Here is a 15,749-nt window from a genome sequence, read left to right as displayed (position 1 = left end):
GCCTACCTTGTAGGCGCGGGCAGCGGCTCTGCTCTGCCCCTACTCCAATTGGTGTGACGTGTCTACCATGCCGGCCAGCCACTGGGCCTGTTCCGCCGGTCGGTCACAGGTCTGCCTACCTTGCGGGCGCGGGTGGCGGCTCTGTTCTGCCCCTACTCCAATTGGGGTGATGTGTCTGCCATGCTGGCAGGCCGCTAGGCCTGTTCCGCCGGTCGGTCACAGGTCTGCCTACCTTGCGGGCGCGGGTGGCGGCTCTGTTCTGCCCCTACTCCAATTGGGGTGATGTGTCTGCCATGCTGGCAGGCCGCTAGGCCTGTTCCGCCGGTCGGTCACAGGTCTGCCTACCTTGCGGGCGCGGGTGGCGGCTCTGTTCTGCCCCTACTCCAATTGGGGTGATGTGTCTGCCATGCTGGCAGGCCGCTAGGCCTGTTCCGCCGGTCGGTCACAGGTCTGCCTACCTTGCGGGCGCGGGTGGCGGCTCTGTTCTGCCCCTACTCCAATTGGGGTGATGTGTCTGCCATGCTGGCAGGCCGCTAGGCCTGTTCCGCCGGTCGGTCACAGGTCTGCCTACCTTGCGGGCGCGGGTGGCGGCTCTGTTCTGCCCCTACTCCAATTGGGGTGATGTGTCTGCCATGCTGGCAGGCCGCTAGGCCTGTTCCGCCGGTCGGTCGCAGGTCTGCCTACCTTGCGGGCGCAGGCGGCGGCTCTGCTCTGCCCCTACTCCAATTGGGGTGACATGACTACCACGCCCGCAGGCCGCTGGGCCTGTTCCGCTGGTTGCTCACAGGTCTGCCTACCTTGCGGGCGTAGGTGGCAGCTCTGCTCGGCCCCTACTCCAGTTGGGGTGACGTGACTACCACGCCGGCGGGTTGCTGGGCCTGTTCTGGGCACGGGCGGCGGCTCTGCTCTGCCCCTACTCCAATTGGGGTGACGTGTCTACCATGCCGGCAGGCCGCTGGGCCTGTTCCGCCGGTCAGTCGTACGTCTGCGTACCTTGCGGGCACGGGCGGCGGCTCTGCTCTGCCCCTACTCCAATTGGGGTGACGTGTCTGCCACGCCGGCAGGCCACTGGGCCTGTTCCGCTGGTCGGTCGCAGGTCTCCCTACCTTGCGTGCGCAGGTGGCGGCTCTGCTCTGCCCCTACTCCAATTGGGGTGATGTGACTACCACGCCAGCGGGTTGCTACTTGTATTCTTGATCATTGCCATTCTGATTGGAGTCAGATGAAATCTCAGTATAGTTTTAATTTGTATTTCTCTAATTGCTGGTGATGTTGAACATTTTTTCATATATTCGTTGATGGATCATATTTATTTTTCTGTGAAATATCTGTTCAGTTCCTTAGCCCATTTATTTGTTTTTTTGGTGTTAAGTTTTTGAGTTCTTTTTAAAACTTGGAGATTAATGCTGTATCTGAGGTGCAGGAGGCAAAGATTTTCTCCCATTCTTTAGGGTCTCTCTTCACAACCTTTTTTTTTTAATTGTAGATGGACAAAATACCTTTATTCTACTTATTTGTCTCCATGTGGTGCTGAGGGTCACACCCAGTGCCTCACACGTGTCAGACAAGCGCTCCATCACTGAGCCACAACCCCAGGCCTTTCTTCACATACTTGATTGTTTCCTTTGCTATGAAGAAGCTTTTTAGTTTGATTCTATCCCCTTTGTTCATTCTTGATTTTACTCCGCGCTTTAGAGCCTTTTAAGGAGGTCAATTCCTAAGCCAACATGATGTAGATTTGTGCCTACATTTTCTTCTGTTGGGTGCAGGGTCTCTGATCTAATGCTTAGGTCCTAGCTTCACTTTGAGTTGAGTTTATTAATGTTTTATTAATTCGTAATTGTTAAGAAGACTAAAAAAGAAAAAATTTGATAGTGAAGATTTAGAAATGCATGGTTTTAAAACAAACTGAGGGAGAAATATAAGGAAGCTGTATACTTACAGCTATATACAGGCTGATATTTTTGAGACTGAACTGACAGTTGACATTTGTGTCATAGGGACCAATGGGAAACTGATACTGAGACAGAATTAAGCATTCAAGTGGCTTATTGGCAAGGGTAATACCTAAGAAAAAAAAGCAGGAGGAATCAGGATTGGGCAGTGATAGCCTTTGTCCTCAATGCAAATGTGATAAAAGCTCTCCCAATGAAGAATTCTGGAGCAAAGATTTTGCATTACAAAAGTCTATATTGGCTGCTAGACACTGGCTGGAGATGGCCAGAGAAAATGGGGGCCTCAGCTTGCAAATGAAGTAGATCCTAAGATATTGCAGCTGGAGGATATCAGCCAAATGCACTTCTTGCATTGTAACAGCAGGTTCTTTGTTCAAGGAGATCTGAGCAAAGCACCTCCAAGTTTGCTGTAATGATGATGATAGCTATCACTGAGTCTCTCTTACTCTCTAAACCCCACAAGTTCTCTTTACATATATTATTTACGATACTTGTTCACAAATCTCAGAGTAATCTTCATTGTTTAGATGAAGAAATTAAATATTACATAGCTGCTAAATTAGAAAGCTGGCATATTCTCCAGGTAAATATACTGTTAAATTTTTTTCATAAGAACTTTCCCTATATTCTATTCTTGGTTATGTTTGGAACTGACAACTAGTTTAAGAGATTTTAAGACAGAAGAATGTTAGGTTTCTCTTTCCTTATCTTTTCTAACATTCTTTGTGATAGGTTTCTCTTTCCTTATCTTTTCTATCACAAAATCTTATGATTTTCAAATTTTATCTCTGAGTTTGGGTTCCAGACTTGACATCAAATAATAGTCACGAACCCCAAAAGTGTGATTTATCAGGACTTGATTGTTTCTTGGAACTCGAGGGTTGGAAAAAAGCTGATTGCTAGAAATAAAACTTCATGTTTCAGCTCTGCCTTCATGCTTGCTTCTTTGTGTCTGATATCCTGTGTTCTTTCAGCTTCAAGCTCCCTCTCTCCTTCCTATCCATAGTGTAGGTGTTCTCCCTGCTGCCCTCCTCCTGGGGCTGTCTCTTCGTCTCTTTCTGATCCCAGTCTGTTGGTGTCTGTCTCTTCTCTTTCCCTCGTTCTTTCTTTCAATCTTTCTGTCTTTTCCATTTCCTCCTTCTTTCCTCTCTTCCTTCCCTCCCACCACTCCCCTCTTCTCCTCCCTCTCTTATTCTCAGGTCCTCCCTCCTCTTCTCACTCTCTTTAGCTCTTGAATCTTAATGTCTTCCTTTCTCTCCTTGCTCTTTTAGACTTTTTTACTTGGTTCACCTGTCTGTCTGCCTCTGCATCTTTAAGAAATAGAAAATGAATCTGCATATTATTTTGTAATTTTTTTAACTTTGTTCTATCAATGAAAGTATCTATTTACATTTAAATGTATATTTTAAACCAATTATCCTTGCTACTACTTAAATGTTTTAACAGTTTCAGGAATAATTTATAATATTTTTTCACAAAAAATATAATAATATACTAGAAATTAAACAAATTTCACTGAAAGTGAAATACTTTTTCAGCAGTTAACAAAGGTAACCAAAGCACTGTTTACTAATTCACCGCTCTAATTAGCTTCTCTTCCTAAATTAATAGTAATTCCAACTAAAGTATTCCCATATGGTTGTCATGCCATATAGAGTTCTCTTGGAAATTGAACAACCTAGCTCAAGCCAGAAAATTCTTTTGTTTCCTTCAAATGGTTTAAAATTTAATTAGCAAATAAAAGATTTTATTGGTATTACACATTATGATCTAGTCTACTAACTTTAAATTTTGATTTTACTGTACTAAAATGGTTTGGTTTTTTTTTTACTATTCAATCCCCTATTTTATAAACATTTATAGAAAACAAATTCAAGTACTCCTGATAAGAAAAGCAGAGCCCTGTTAACAAGTACTCCATCTTCAGAGACAGCTGATTTCATGGTAAGTATTAGCTTTTGGCACTTGTGGAATCAATTTTCTGGCTCCTCCTCTCCCCATTCTTCTATTTTTGTCACACCAGAGGAATATTACCTATAGAGAATAATGTCTATATTATTCTGTTGCAAAACATGATTTCATTGAAAATGCTGTATATCCTGCTTATATAAGTAAAGGAGAAAGCTTAGAATGCTATAGTATCAACCAGAATTATACTTTCTATTGTAAACTATATGTAACATAAAATTTAGAATTTTAAGCATGATTTACTTTTATTAGTTTTTTAATTCTTTTTAGCTATACATGACAGTAGAATGTATTTTGATATATCATATATACATAAAGTACAACTTCACATTTTTGTGGTTATACATGATATGGATTTACAAAGGTTGTGTATTCATGTATGAACATAGGAATGTAATGTTCAATTCATTCTACTATCTTTCCCTTTCCCATTCTCCATCCCTTCTCCCTACACCCCCCTGTCCAATCCAGTGAACCTCCCCACCTGTTGAGAGTTAGCATCTGCATATCAAAAGGTAGAATGGTGGTTTTGGGTTTTTGGGATTGGCTTATTTCACTTAACATGATTGTCTCTAGTTCCATCCATTTACCGGCAAGTGCCATAATATCATACTTTATGACTGAGTAATATTCCATTGTATATATGTACCACATTTTCTTTATTCATTTATCTGCTGAAGGGCACCTATGTTGGTTCCATAGCTTAGTTATTGTGAATTGAGCTGATAAGAATGAGTAAATAAACAATTCAAGTAAGTTCACATTGTTGTACAGTCATTGCCACCATCCATCTCTAGAACCTTTTTCATCTTGCAAAACTGAAACTTCATACCAATTACACAGTAATTCCCTGTTTCTTGCTTGGCCCCTGGCAACCACCATTCTACCTTTTGTCTATATAAACTTGACTACTCTAGTACCTCATATAGGATTCATAAACTATTTGTTCTTTTGTTTAATTTTGGAGATGGGGTCTTGCTATGTTGCCCAGGCTGGCCTCAAACTTCTAGGCTCAGGTGATCCTTCTACCTCAACTCTATAGAACTATAGGCATGTGCCACTGTACCCATCAGTATTTGTCCTTATGTGACTGATTTATTTTACTTAGCATAATGTCTTCAGGTTCACCTGTGTGGTAGAATATGTCAGAAATTTTTCCCTACTTAAAGCTGAGTAATATTCCATTGTATATACATATCACATTTTGTTTATCCATTCATGCATCGATGAACACTTGTTTTGCTTCTGCCTTTGACTATTGTCAATAATTCTACTATGAACATGAATGTACATATATCCATTTGAGTCCCATTTGGGTACCTGTTCAGAAGGAATATTTCTGGATTTTGTAGTAATTTGATTTTTAATATTTTGAGTATCAACCACACTGTTTTCCATATGTCTGTATTATTTTACAATTCCATTACTGGTACACAAGGGTTCTAATTTCTCCACATTCCTACCAACACTTCTTTTTTCCTGCTGTGTGTGCGTGTATATGTGTGTGTGTTTTATAATAGCTAACGTTATGGGTATGAGATAGAATTTCATTCTGCTTTGGATTTGCATTTTCCTAAAGATTATTAATATTTAGCATCTTTTAATTTGTTTATTGATCATTTGTATATCTTCTTTGAAGAAATATCTGTTCAACTCTCTTGTTGTGGGCTGGGATTGTGGCTCACTGGCAGAGTGTTTGCCTACCACGTGTGAAACACTGGGTTTGATCCTTAGCACCACATAAAACAAATACAATAAAGGCATGCTGTCCATCTACAACTACAAAAAATTTAAAAAATAAAACAGAAGCAAATCCTTTGTTCATTTTTAAATCAGGTTGTTCATTGTTCAGTTGTAGAAATTCTTTGTATATTTTGGATTTTACCCATTATTGGATATATGGTTTGAAAATATTTTTCTCATTGCATGAGTTGCCTTTTTATTCTGTTGGTAGTGTTCTTTGAGGCACAAATGTTTTTCATTTTGATGCAGTCCAATTAATCAACTTTTTCCTTTGTTGGCCTGTGCTTTGGGTGTTCTATCGGAAAAATTACCAAATTTAATGTCATGAAGTCTTTATCCTATGTTTACCTCTAACAGTTTTATAAATTTAGCTATTACCTAATCTATTCTTCTTAGGTACAACTGAGCAATAGAAATGCAACTTGCTAGCAGGGCAGCAGCAGGTGTTTCCTCCACAATGGTAGCAGTCCTAACAAAAGTCTGTGTAAAGCTGGGAGCGGTGGCGTACATCTTTAATCCCAGTGGCTTGGGAAGCTAAGGCAGGAGGATTGCAAGTTCAAAGCCAGCCTTAGCAACTTAGCAAGGCACTAAGTAACTCAGTGAGACCCTGTCTCTAAATAAAATACAAAGAAAAAACAAAGGCTGGGGATGTGGCTCAGTGGTTGAGTGCCCCTGAGTTCAATCTTCAATACTAAAATAACCACCAAAAATTTGATGTAGCGGCTTATATAGCAGTATGGGGACAGCTCTGGTCAAGGGAATGAGACAGTATCTTTTATAACAAAATACATAGGTAGCTTCTCAGTTCTCCACAGAGACATGCCTAATTATACGAGTTACAGCTCCCAGAAAAACCCATGGCATCTTTTATAGTATTTATTATTCGTACTGCATCTATAGTTTGTTCCAGACATACAAGTTCATGATCAGATATCATTTTTACCATAAGTAATGCTGCCTAGTAACAGAGTTGACATTCTTACTCTTAACAGGCTCCTAGGGGAACACAGTTAAAGATCATGCTGGAGGAAAGGGTTTTGATAATACTCTGCTCACAGTTTTTCTAATGTTCTAAAAAGTAATTTGTTTTTCAAAAAATGAGTGTTTTATTTTTAAAATTTATTCTTGGTTGATATTCAGTGATAGAGTACTTGCCTACCATGTGTGAAGCACTGGGTGAGATCCTCAACACCACATAAAAATAAATAAATAAAATAAAGGTATTGTATCCATCTACAACTTTTAAAAAAAAATGTGTATGTGAGCCAGGCATGGTGGCCCACTCCTGTAATCCTAGTGACTTGGGAAGCTGAGAAAGAAGGATTGCAAAGTTCAAGGCCAGCCTCAGCAACTTAGTGAGACCCTGTCTCAAAATAAAAAAAAAATTTTAAAAGGGCTGGGAATACAGCTTAGTGGTAAAGTACACCTGGGTTAGATCCCCAGTATCAACGAGAAAGAGAGAGAGAGAGGAACAGGGGGAGGGAGAGAGAGAATGTGTAGATGAGGAATAAATGTACCCAAAATGAATTTTCCTTATAAAACTAAGTTAGTGTCAATTTTATAAATGCCAAAATCTTTAAAAACTATAATTCACATTTTATGAAATTTACCATGCTATAATGTATATAATTGTGTTTTTAAGCATAGTTGTGATACAACCATCCCTATAATATAATTCAATGTAATTCATTTTATTACCACATTTTAGCAGTTACTCCTTATTCCCCCATCTTTCCCTTTAGCTGCTAGGGACTGTCTAGAAGCTTCTAATTTACTGTCTTTTATACATTTGCCCTTTCTAGATATTAATTCATAGAGTCATGGAAAATGTGGCCTTTTGTGCCTGGCCACTTTTACTTGGCATAATATTTTAAAATTCATCTATATTATGGCATTTTTCAGTATTTCATTCCTTTTCTTTCATCAAATAATATCACAGTCTCTGGATATATACCACATTTTGTTTACTGATTTAGTCTATGGGCATTTGGGTTATTTTAACTTATTATCTATCATGAATAATACTGTTATGAACATTTATGTATGTTTTATGAGTATATGTTTTCATTTGTGTTGAGTGTATATCTGGAAGTCATAGAATTTCTAGCTCATATGATAACTGTATGTTTAACACTTTTTTTAGTGGGCTCTTTAAAAAAATTTGAGCAGGGGCTAGGGTTGTATCTCAGCAGCAGAGTGCTTGCCTATCACATTCGAGGCACTGGGTTTGATCCTCAGCACCACATTAAAAAATAAATAAATAAATAAATAAAGGTATTATGTCCAACTACAGCTTAAAAATATTTAAGAAAATCAGTTTGAGCAATAATGAACAAACTACAATTCACTTATTTAAAATGTGCTATTCAGGGCTGGGATTGTGGCTCAGAGGTAGACCGCTCGCCTAGTGTGTGTAGTAAGGCACTGGGTTCGATCCTCAGCACCACATAAATATAAAATAAAGATATGGTATGCACCTATAACTAAAAAATAAATATTTTTTTAAAATTTGTTATTCAGTAGATTTTAGTATATGTATAGATATGTGCTATCATTCCCACAATCACTTTTAGAACATTTTTTTATCACCTCAAAAAAGACACCTCATTTCCTTTACGTAACATCCCCTTGCTTTCCCACACCATTTCTCTGCCCTCTGTATTTGTAGGTTTTCTTGTTCTGGACATTTCATATAAATGGAATTATATAATATATTATCTTTTGTGACTAATTCACTTAGCATAGTATTTTTAGGTTTCATCCATATACCGGCTTGTTTCAGTACATCATTCCTTTTCCTGACTGAGTAATATTCCATTGTGTTGATAGAAATTGTGTTAATGGAAGCTTTAGTTGTTTCCATCTATGACTATTATAAATAATGTTTTTATAAATACTTGTGTAAAAGCTTTTGTGTGGACATCTTTTTATTTCTCTTTGGTATATATACCTAGGAGTAGAAGTGTCCAGAAGGTACAGTTGCCAGGTCATCAAATTTTACTTAGTAAGCATTTGATGAATATTTATTGAACAAATTAATGGGGAAAAGTATAGTACAGCAAATAAAAATTCTTGTTTGAAAATAAGTTTAAATCAAAAGAGTAACATAATCTTAAGCATGCCAAAAGTTGGTAATTATATTCATTCAGATAAAATTGTTCATTTGTCAAGTTCATAAGAAAATGCTTCCAATAAGATAGTATTTATAACTTTATTTTAATTGCTTAGAAATAATTGTTTTTGAAACCTCTCTGAAACAGTAACATAATATTTTATAGATTAATTTGTCTTCAGTACAAAAGGCACCTTTTGAAGAACTCTTTCCAAATATCAGCAATTATGTAAACTCAGATGAAATTGTTCCTGTGTCAAATTTGCCAGAAAATTCTTCAAATGAGGTAACATTTTCAATTTTTTCTGCAATTACTGGAAAAATTATTGTTCTATTTTGTATATGAGATATTTTGTATATGAGTTACTTGGAGGAATCTTTTAATTCAGTTAAGGGTAACATCATTTACATGTGTCAAAAGAAGAAAGAACCCCTTATCAGTTTTCCGAACATTTCTTCAGTTCTGTGTGTTTCCTTTTTATTTTTCTGACAGAATCTTTTGATGAGCAAAAGTTTTTAAATTTCTTAAAGTCTAATTTGTTTATTTTTTCTTTTGTAGTTTGTACCTTTGGTGTCATATGCAGGAAATCGTTGCTAAATCAAATGTCATAAAGTCTTTTCCTTGTTTCTTCAGTTTTGTTGTTTTAAGACTTACATTTAAGTATTTGATCTATTTGAATTAGTTTTTGTGTATGATGTTAGTCTGACTTAATTTTTTACATATAGATATTCAATTTTACTAGCTGTTTATGAAGAGATTATTTTTTGCCATTGAGTAGACTTGGTACCCTTGTCAAAAATCATTCAAACAGGGCTGGAGATGTGAATCAGTGGTAGAGCACTTGCCTAGGACATGTGTGGCCCTGGGTTCAATTCTCAGGATCACATATAAAATAAAATAAAGGTCTATTAAAAATTCATTCAAACAGTTGGGTGTGGTGGTGCACACCTGTAATCCCAGTGACTCAGGAAGCTGAGGTAGGAGAACCCTCAGTTTCAAAGATAGCCTCAGCAACTTAGCAAGGCCTTCAGCAATTTAGCAAGACTGTGTCTTAGAATAAAAAAGATCTGGAGAATGTGGCTTAGTGGGTTCATTCCCCAGTGCCCCTGGGTTCACTCCCCAGTACCAAAACAAACCAACAAACCAAGAAACAAACAAACATCACTCAAACATAAATGCAAGGTTTATTTCCAGTCTTCCCTATTTCATAGGTCTGTGTGTTTGTCTTTTTTTGAGGGGGATGTATTGGAGATTGAACCCACGGGCTCTTTGTGATTCACCTGCATACTGAGCTCTTTTTATTTTGAGCAGAGTCTCACTAAGTTGCTTAGACTGGTCTCAAACTTGCAATCCTCCTGCCTCAGTCTCCCTAGTTACTGCAGTTACAGGCATGTCTATATGTCTGTCTTTATGCCAGCACCATACTGTTTGGGTTATTGTAGTTTTGTAGTATGTTTTGAAGTCCTCTTGCTTTTTTGTTCTTTCTTAGAATTGTTTTGGCTTTTGGGGGTCCTTTGAGATTCCATATGGATTTTAGAATGAATTTTTCTGTTTCTACAAAAAATGCTTTTGTATTTTAATAGGAATTGCATTGAATCTGTAGATCACTTTGGATAATAATGACACTTTAACAATATTAAGTCTTCTAATCCATGAACATGGAATGTATTTCTATTTATTATCATCTCAGGTTTCTTTCAGTAATGTTTTGTTGTTTTCATTATGTAAGTCTTTGTATAACTTCTTTAGTTAATTCTAATTATACTTTTGTAGTTTTGTAGTATGTTTTGAAGTGCAACTAATTTTTGTGGTGACTTTATAGCCAGCTATGTTGAGAATTGTGTTTATTCTAATAGATTTTTAATGGACTCTTTAGAATTTCAACATATGAATTATATCAAGTGTGAACAGAGATAATTTTACTTTTTTTTTTTTTTGAGAGAGAGAGAGAGAGAGAGAGATTTTTTTTAGCGGTAGTGCGCTCACCTGGCATGCACAGGGCGCTGAGGATCGAACCCAGAGCCCCATGCATGCCAGGTGAGCACGCTACCACTTGAACCACATCCCCAGCCCAATTTTACTTTTATATATGTAATAAACACCACAAAACATTGTTGTTATTCTGATTAAAGAACTAACTTTTTAGAAGTTTTTAATATAAAAAAAACTATGTATTTACCTTAGTAGTTACTTTTGTAGTACTCTTTATTCCTCTCTGTAGACCCAGTTTTTTATTTGGTGTTATTTTTCTTCTCCCTAAGGGACTTTCTTTAACATTTCTTATACTTTGGCTACACTAGTAGCTAGTTATTTCTGCTTTTTATACCTAAAAAGTCTTTGGTTTTGCTTTCATCTTTGAAAATTATTGTTGTTATGTTTTGAATACAAGGCGTCCCCCCAAAAGATGATGTGTTGAGCTGTGCAGAAATGTTCAGAGGTAAAGTGATTAGATTACAAGCACAGTAACCTCACAGTGGATTAATCCATTTGATTGGTAATAATTTGAAAGAACTACTGTATGGTAATGACAGGCAGGTAGAGTATGACTGGAGGAAATAGGTCACTGGGTGTGTATCCTTCAGGATTATTTTGTTTCTGGCTCCTTGCATTTTCTCTTGCACACACTTTCTGTCTTCTTCCCCTTCCCCCTCCCTTCATTCCCCTACTCTCCCCTCCCCTCGTCTCCTCTCTCTCCTTTTTTCTTTCTTTCCTTCTCTCCTCTCCTCTCTTCTCCTTCCTGGCTGTCAGGAGCTGAGTAGCTTTTCTCCACAATGCCTTTCTGTCATGATGTCCTGAGTTACCCTGGGCCCAGAACAATAAGAGTCAATTGAAAGAATCTCTCAACCCATAAGCCCAAAATAACCTTCTTCTCCAAGTTGTTTTTGTTGTGTATTTTGGTCTCAGCAATGAAAAGCCAACTCCTACAGTTGTACTAGATGTAGATTTCCAGACTGATAATTAAAAAAAAATACTTAAAAAATGTTGCCCTAGTGAGGTTCAAGGGCACATACCTGTAATCAGGAGGCTGAGGCAGGAGGATTGCAACTTCAAAGCCAGCCTCAGCAATTTAGCAAGGCCCTAAGCAACTTAGTGAGAACCTGTCTCTAAATAAAATATAAAAAGGGCAGGAGATGTGGCTCAGTGGTTAAGCACCCCTGTTTTCAATCCCTGCTTCCCCCCCCAAAAAAATGTTGCCCAAGAAATCTAGCATCATCCTTATCTTTGTTCCCTAGCACATAAACATTTATTTTTTTCCTCTGATTTTAAGATTTTTCCTTTTTTAGTACTTTTGAGTAATTTGATTATGATACATCTTGGTGTAATTTTCTGCATATTTTTTATACTTCAGTTTCTTTAGCTACTAGTGTCTGTCTCTCTCTCTCTCTCTCTCTCTCTCTCTCTCTCTCTTCCTTACAGTCAAGTTTGGGAAGTTTTCAGCAACTCTACCTTAAAATTAAAATGTCTTTTCTGATATTGATATTCTTTTCACTTAAAAAATATATTTTCTCTCATGTTTTTATTTTGATAGTTTTAAAGTTCACAAATAATTTCTTTTTATAGTGTTCAATATGATGTCAAACCCTTTCAGTGTATTTTTCGTCTCATAGTTTTCAGTCCCAGAAATTTATTTTAAGTCTTTTTTTGTCTTTCATGTCTCTATTTAACTTTTCAAACACACGGAATATTAAACTAGTTGTTTTAATGTCCTTCAATGATAATTCTATCATTCATGTCTACTCTGAGGTCAATTATTAATTGATTTTTGGTCATGTTTTTCTGCTTATTTTCCTGCTTCTTTTCCTGCATGGCAATCTTTGATTAGATTCTAATCATTAATGGATAATTTTATATTTATTCATATCTTTTTGAGCTTTGTTCTGAAAGAAAGTTTAAAGCTATTTAATTCTTTCAGGTTTTTCCTTTAAGGTTTATTAGATCTGCAGTTGTTCAGTCTACAACAGTTATTCCCCATGACTGAAGTATGACCTTCCTGAGAATTCAACTCAATATTTTATGAATTACAAGGTTTCCCAGTCTGGCTTATGGGCATAAGCACTTTTCTCCCTCCTGTGTCAGCACCAGTGCTAATCTTCCAAATCTTTTCAGATGGCTTTTTTCCTGTCCTCAGGTTGTCCCATAAAGCATGCCCTGATCCATACTCCACATAATACTGAAAGGGAACCCTCTACATATTGCTGACCTCTCTCTACTCAGCTCTTTCCTGTATTATTCTGTTCTGTAATCCAAGCTGCCTTAGTTTACCCAGCCCATGGGCTCCATTTTCTCAAGGCATGGAGTCTGTTTGTCTCTGCCTTAATTCACCCTCATTAGACTATAGCCTGGAAATTCTCTTAAGGCAGTGTTGGAGCAGCTGTAAGGCCTACTTTGTTTTCTAACTCTTTGAGATTATTGCCCTTAATTGTCTGATACTCAGTTTCTTGAAAATTGTTGTTTTATATATTTTGTCTGGTTTATTTTGATTGCCTCAATCAAAAGGATAAATCTATTCCTTTTTATTTTATCTTGGCAGAAGCAGAAAATTTTGAATCTGTTAATTTTTTTTCTAGTAACCCTCAGTAGTCATGAACAAATGAAGAAAGGAGAACTGTCTGGATCTGTAATTGTATTTTGGCTTCAGGTTGGTTTGGAGGACAAAAGGTAAAAATAATCGAGGTTACTGACAAGAGAGTGCTTAAAATTATGAACCACATTATCTAAATTGGAGAGAGAAGAAAGCATAGGTAGGAAAGGGGACTGATATGTAAAGCAGTTAATACTTAGGAGATCAAAGGACAGATATGAAAGCCAGGTGAAAGAGTGAAAAAGCTAGAAATATCAGAGACTGGAATAATTCAATTTTATTTTCTTAAGTTAAAGCACTTCTGACTAGTGACAAAAGCAGAGTGTGACCATGGAAAGGAATAGCTCAAGTGAAATCCAAATTAACCTTGATGAAATTGAAGGTGGTCAAAGAGCTGAAAAGAGAGGTGTTTACATGGGTATTAATGTTGCCCAGAATAACAGAGGACTTTGAGGTGCCAAAAACTGAAGTATTTCCTGAATTCAATAAAATGAATATAAAATCCTTTAGGTGAAAATTATAACAAATATTTAAGGGTGATGCAGTGAAACAGCACAAGTATTAATTTGAAGACAGAAATACAAAATTTTGAAAGAGATAAGTTTTACTTACCCCAACAGTACTGAGCTGATGGGCCTGGAAGAAGGAACAAGGAACATAATAAATGACTTGATCTTTATTTTCCTTTTATACCATCTGTGAAAGAAGATACTCTCCTTTGAGAATTATCTTTTTCTGAATTTAGTATTTTGGCAATGATATTTTAAATTTTCAATAATTTTTAAAATATTTTAGTTACATAGTATTTTATGATATAATGTCATGTCACCTGTCTCAAAGAGTATTAATTTGTATTTCAGAGAATTCTTTGGATTGATCTTCCTTTGGATCTTTTGAGCTTCAGAAATCTGGATGTCTAGATCCCTCCTTAGGATGGGGTTTTCAACCAGAATTTCTTTATATGAGGTTTCTGGCCTACCCCCCAATCTTTCTCTCTCATTCTCCAGGACTCCCAAAATTTAAGTATTTATATGACTTAATGGTGTTCCATAGGTTCCTCAAGCTGTCTTCATTCTTTTTCATTCTTTATTTATTTTTTTCCCTCTAATTGGCTAATTTCAAATAACCTGTCTTGGACTCATGAATCCTTTTTTTTTTTTTTTTTGCATGATTTAAGCTCTATATAGAATTCTTTTTTTCTCTCTCTCTTTTTTTTTATTGGTTGTTCAAAACATTACAAAGCTCTTGACATATCATATTTCATACATTAGGTTCAAGTGGGTTATGAACTCCCATTTTTACCCCAAATACAGATTGCAGAATCACATCGGTTACACATCCACATTTTTACATAATTCCCTATTAGTAACTGTTGTATTCTGCTACCTTTCCTATCCTCTACTATCCCCCTCCCCTCCCCTCCCATCTTCTCTCTCTACCCCATCTACTGTAATTCATTTCTCTCCTTGTTTTTTTCCCTATATAGAATTCTTCAGTTCCAGAATTTCATTTTTATGCTTTCTATTTCTTTATTAAACTTCTAATATTGTTTATGCTTTGTTTTACTAATTTTGTTTAATTATTCATCTGTGCTTTATTGCATCTCATTGGGCCTCGTTAAAAATAATTATTTTTAATTATTTTCCAGGCATTTCATAGATCTTCATTTTTGTGGGGTCAGTTACTGGAGTTTTATTAGATTACTTTGGTGGTATCGTGTTTGCCTTATTCTTTGTTATCTGTGTATCTGTGCATTAGTGTCTATTATCAAAGGATCCCAGAAAAAAGACCAACCCAAAGTAGAATTCCCCAAGATACATTGCAGTCAAGTTGTCAACAGAGAGAATGTTGAAAGCAGAAAGAGAAAACAGACTTTTTATATACAAGGAAACCCTCACAAGCCTATCACTGAACGTCTCAACAGAAATCTTGCAAGCCAGGAGTTGGAGAAGATCGTGTATTAGAGGAAGAATGCACTTCCCATAAGGTCCTCAGCTCAGTATTTTAAAAGCAGGAAGACTGCTTCTCAGTGAGGTGGATAACTGAGGAAATTCACTGAAATTAAACGTTGGACAATAAAAAAATTATAAAGACCCAGAAATTTGGAAGCTTTGAAAGAAATAATATGTTAGAAAAAAAAAGAAAGAATATGTTAGAGATGCACCAGTGGCAGCAGCACCAGCAGAGCCACCAACCCACAGCAGAGGGGAGGGAGAGCACAGGCAGAAAGAGAGGAAAGCATACAAATAAAATTGGTTTGGGGGAACTTGTGGAACAGAGAGGGAGGCTGATCTTAATGGCCCCAGAGATGATAGGGGAAATTGTTGAATAAAAAGCAACAATAATCACTTGTCCCACATCAGATAGTCCATTGGGAACCAGAGTCAC

At 37.0% G+C, this 15,749-nt stretch overlaps 1 protein-coding gene across 1 annotated transcript in view; it reads left to right on the top strand.

Moving 5' to 3' along the window:
• The window catches only part of Meikin (meiotic kinetochore factor), a 173,748-nt gene that overhangs the window by 65,945 nt on the left and 92,054 nt on the right, over positions 1-15,749 (top strand). Inside the window, exons 9-10 of the mRNA XM_048783234.1 lie at positions 3,819-3,899; positions 8,945-9,064. Of these exons, the coding sequence (XP_048639191.1) occupies positions 3,819-3,899; positions 8,945-9,064 (201 nt within the window). The remainder of the gene's footprint in view (positions 1-3,818; positions 3,900-8,944; positions 9,065-15,749) is intronic.

Source organism: Marmota marmota, unplaced genomic scaffold (genome assembly GCF_001458135.2).
Source record: "Marmota marmota marmota unplaced genomic scaffold, marMar, whole genome shotgun sequence".
Lineage (NCBI taxonomy): Eukaryota > Metazoa > Chordata > Mammalia > Rodentia > Sciuridae > Marmota > Marmota marmota.
The sequence above is the reverse complement of the archived record's forward strand: the minus strand, read 5'-3'. Positions and strand labels throughout refer to the sequence as shown.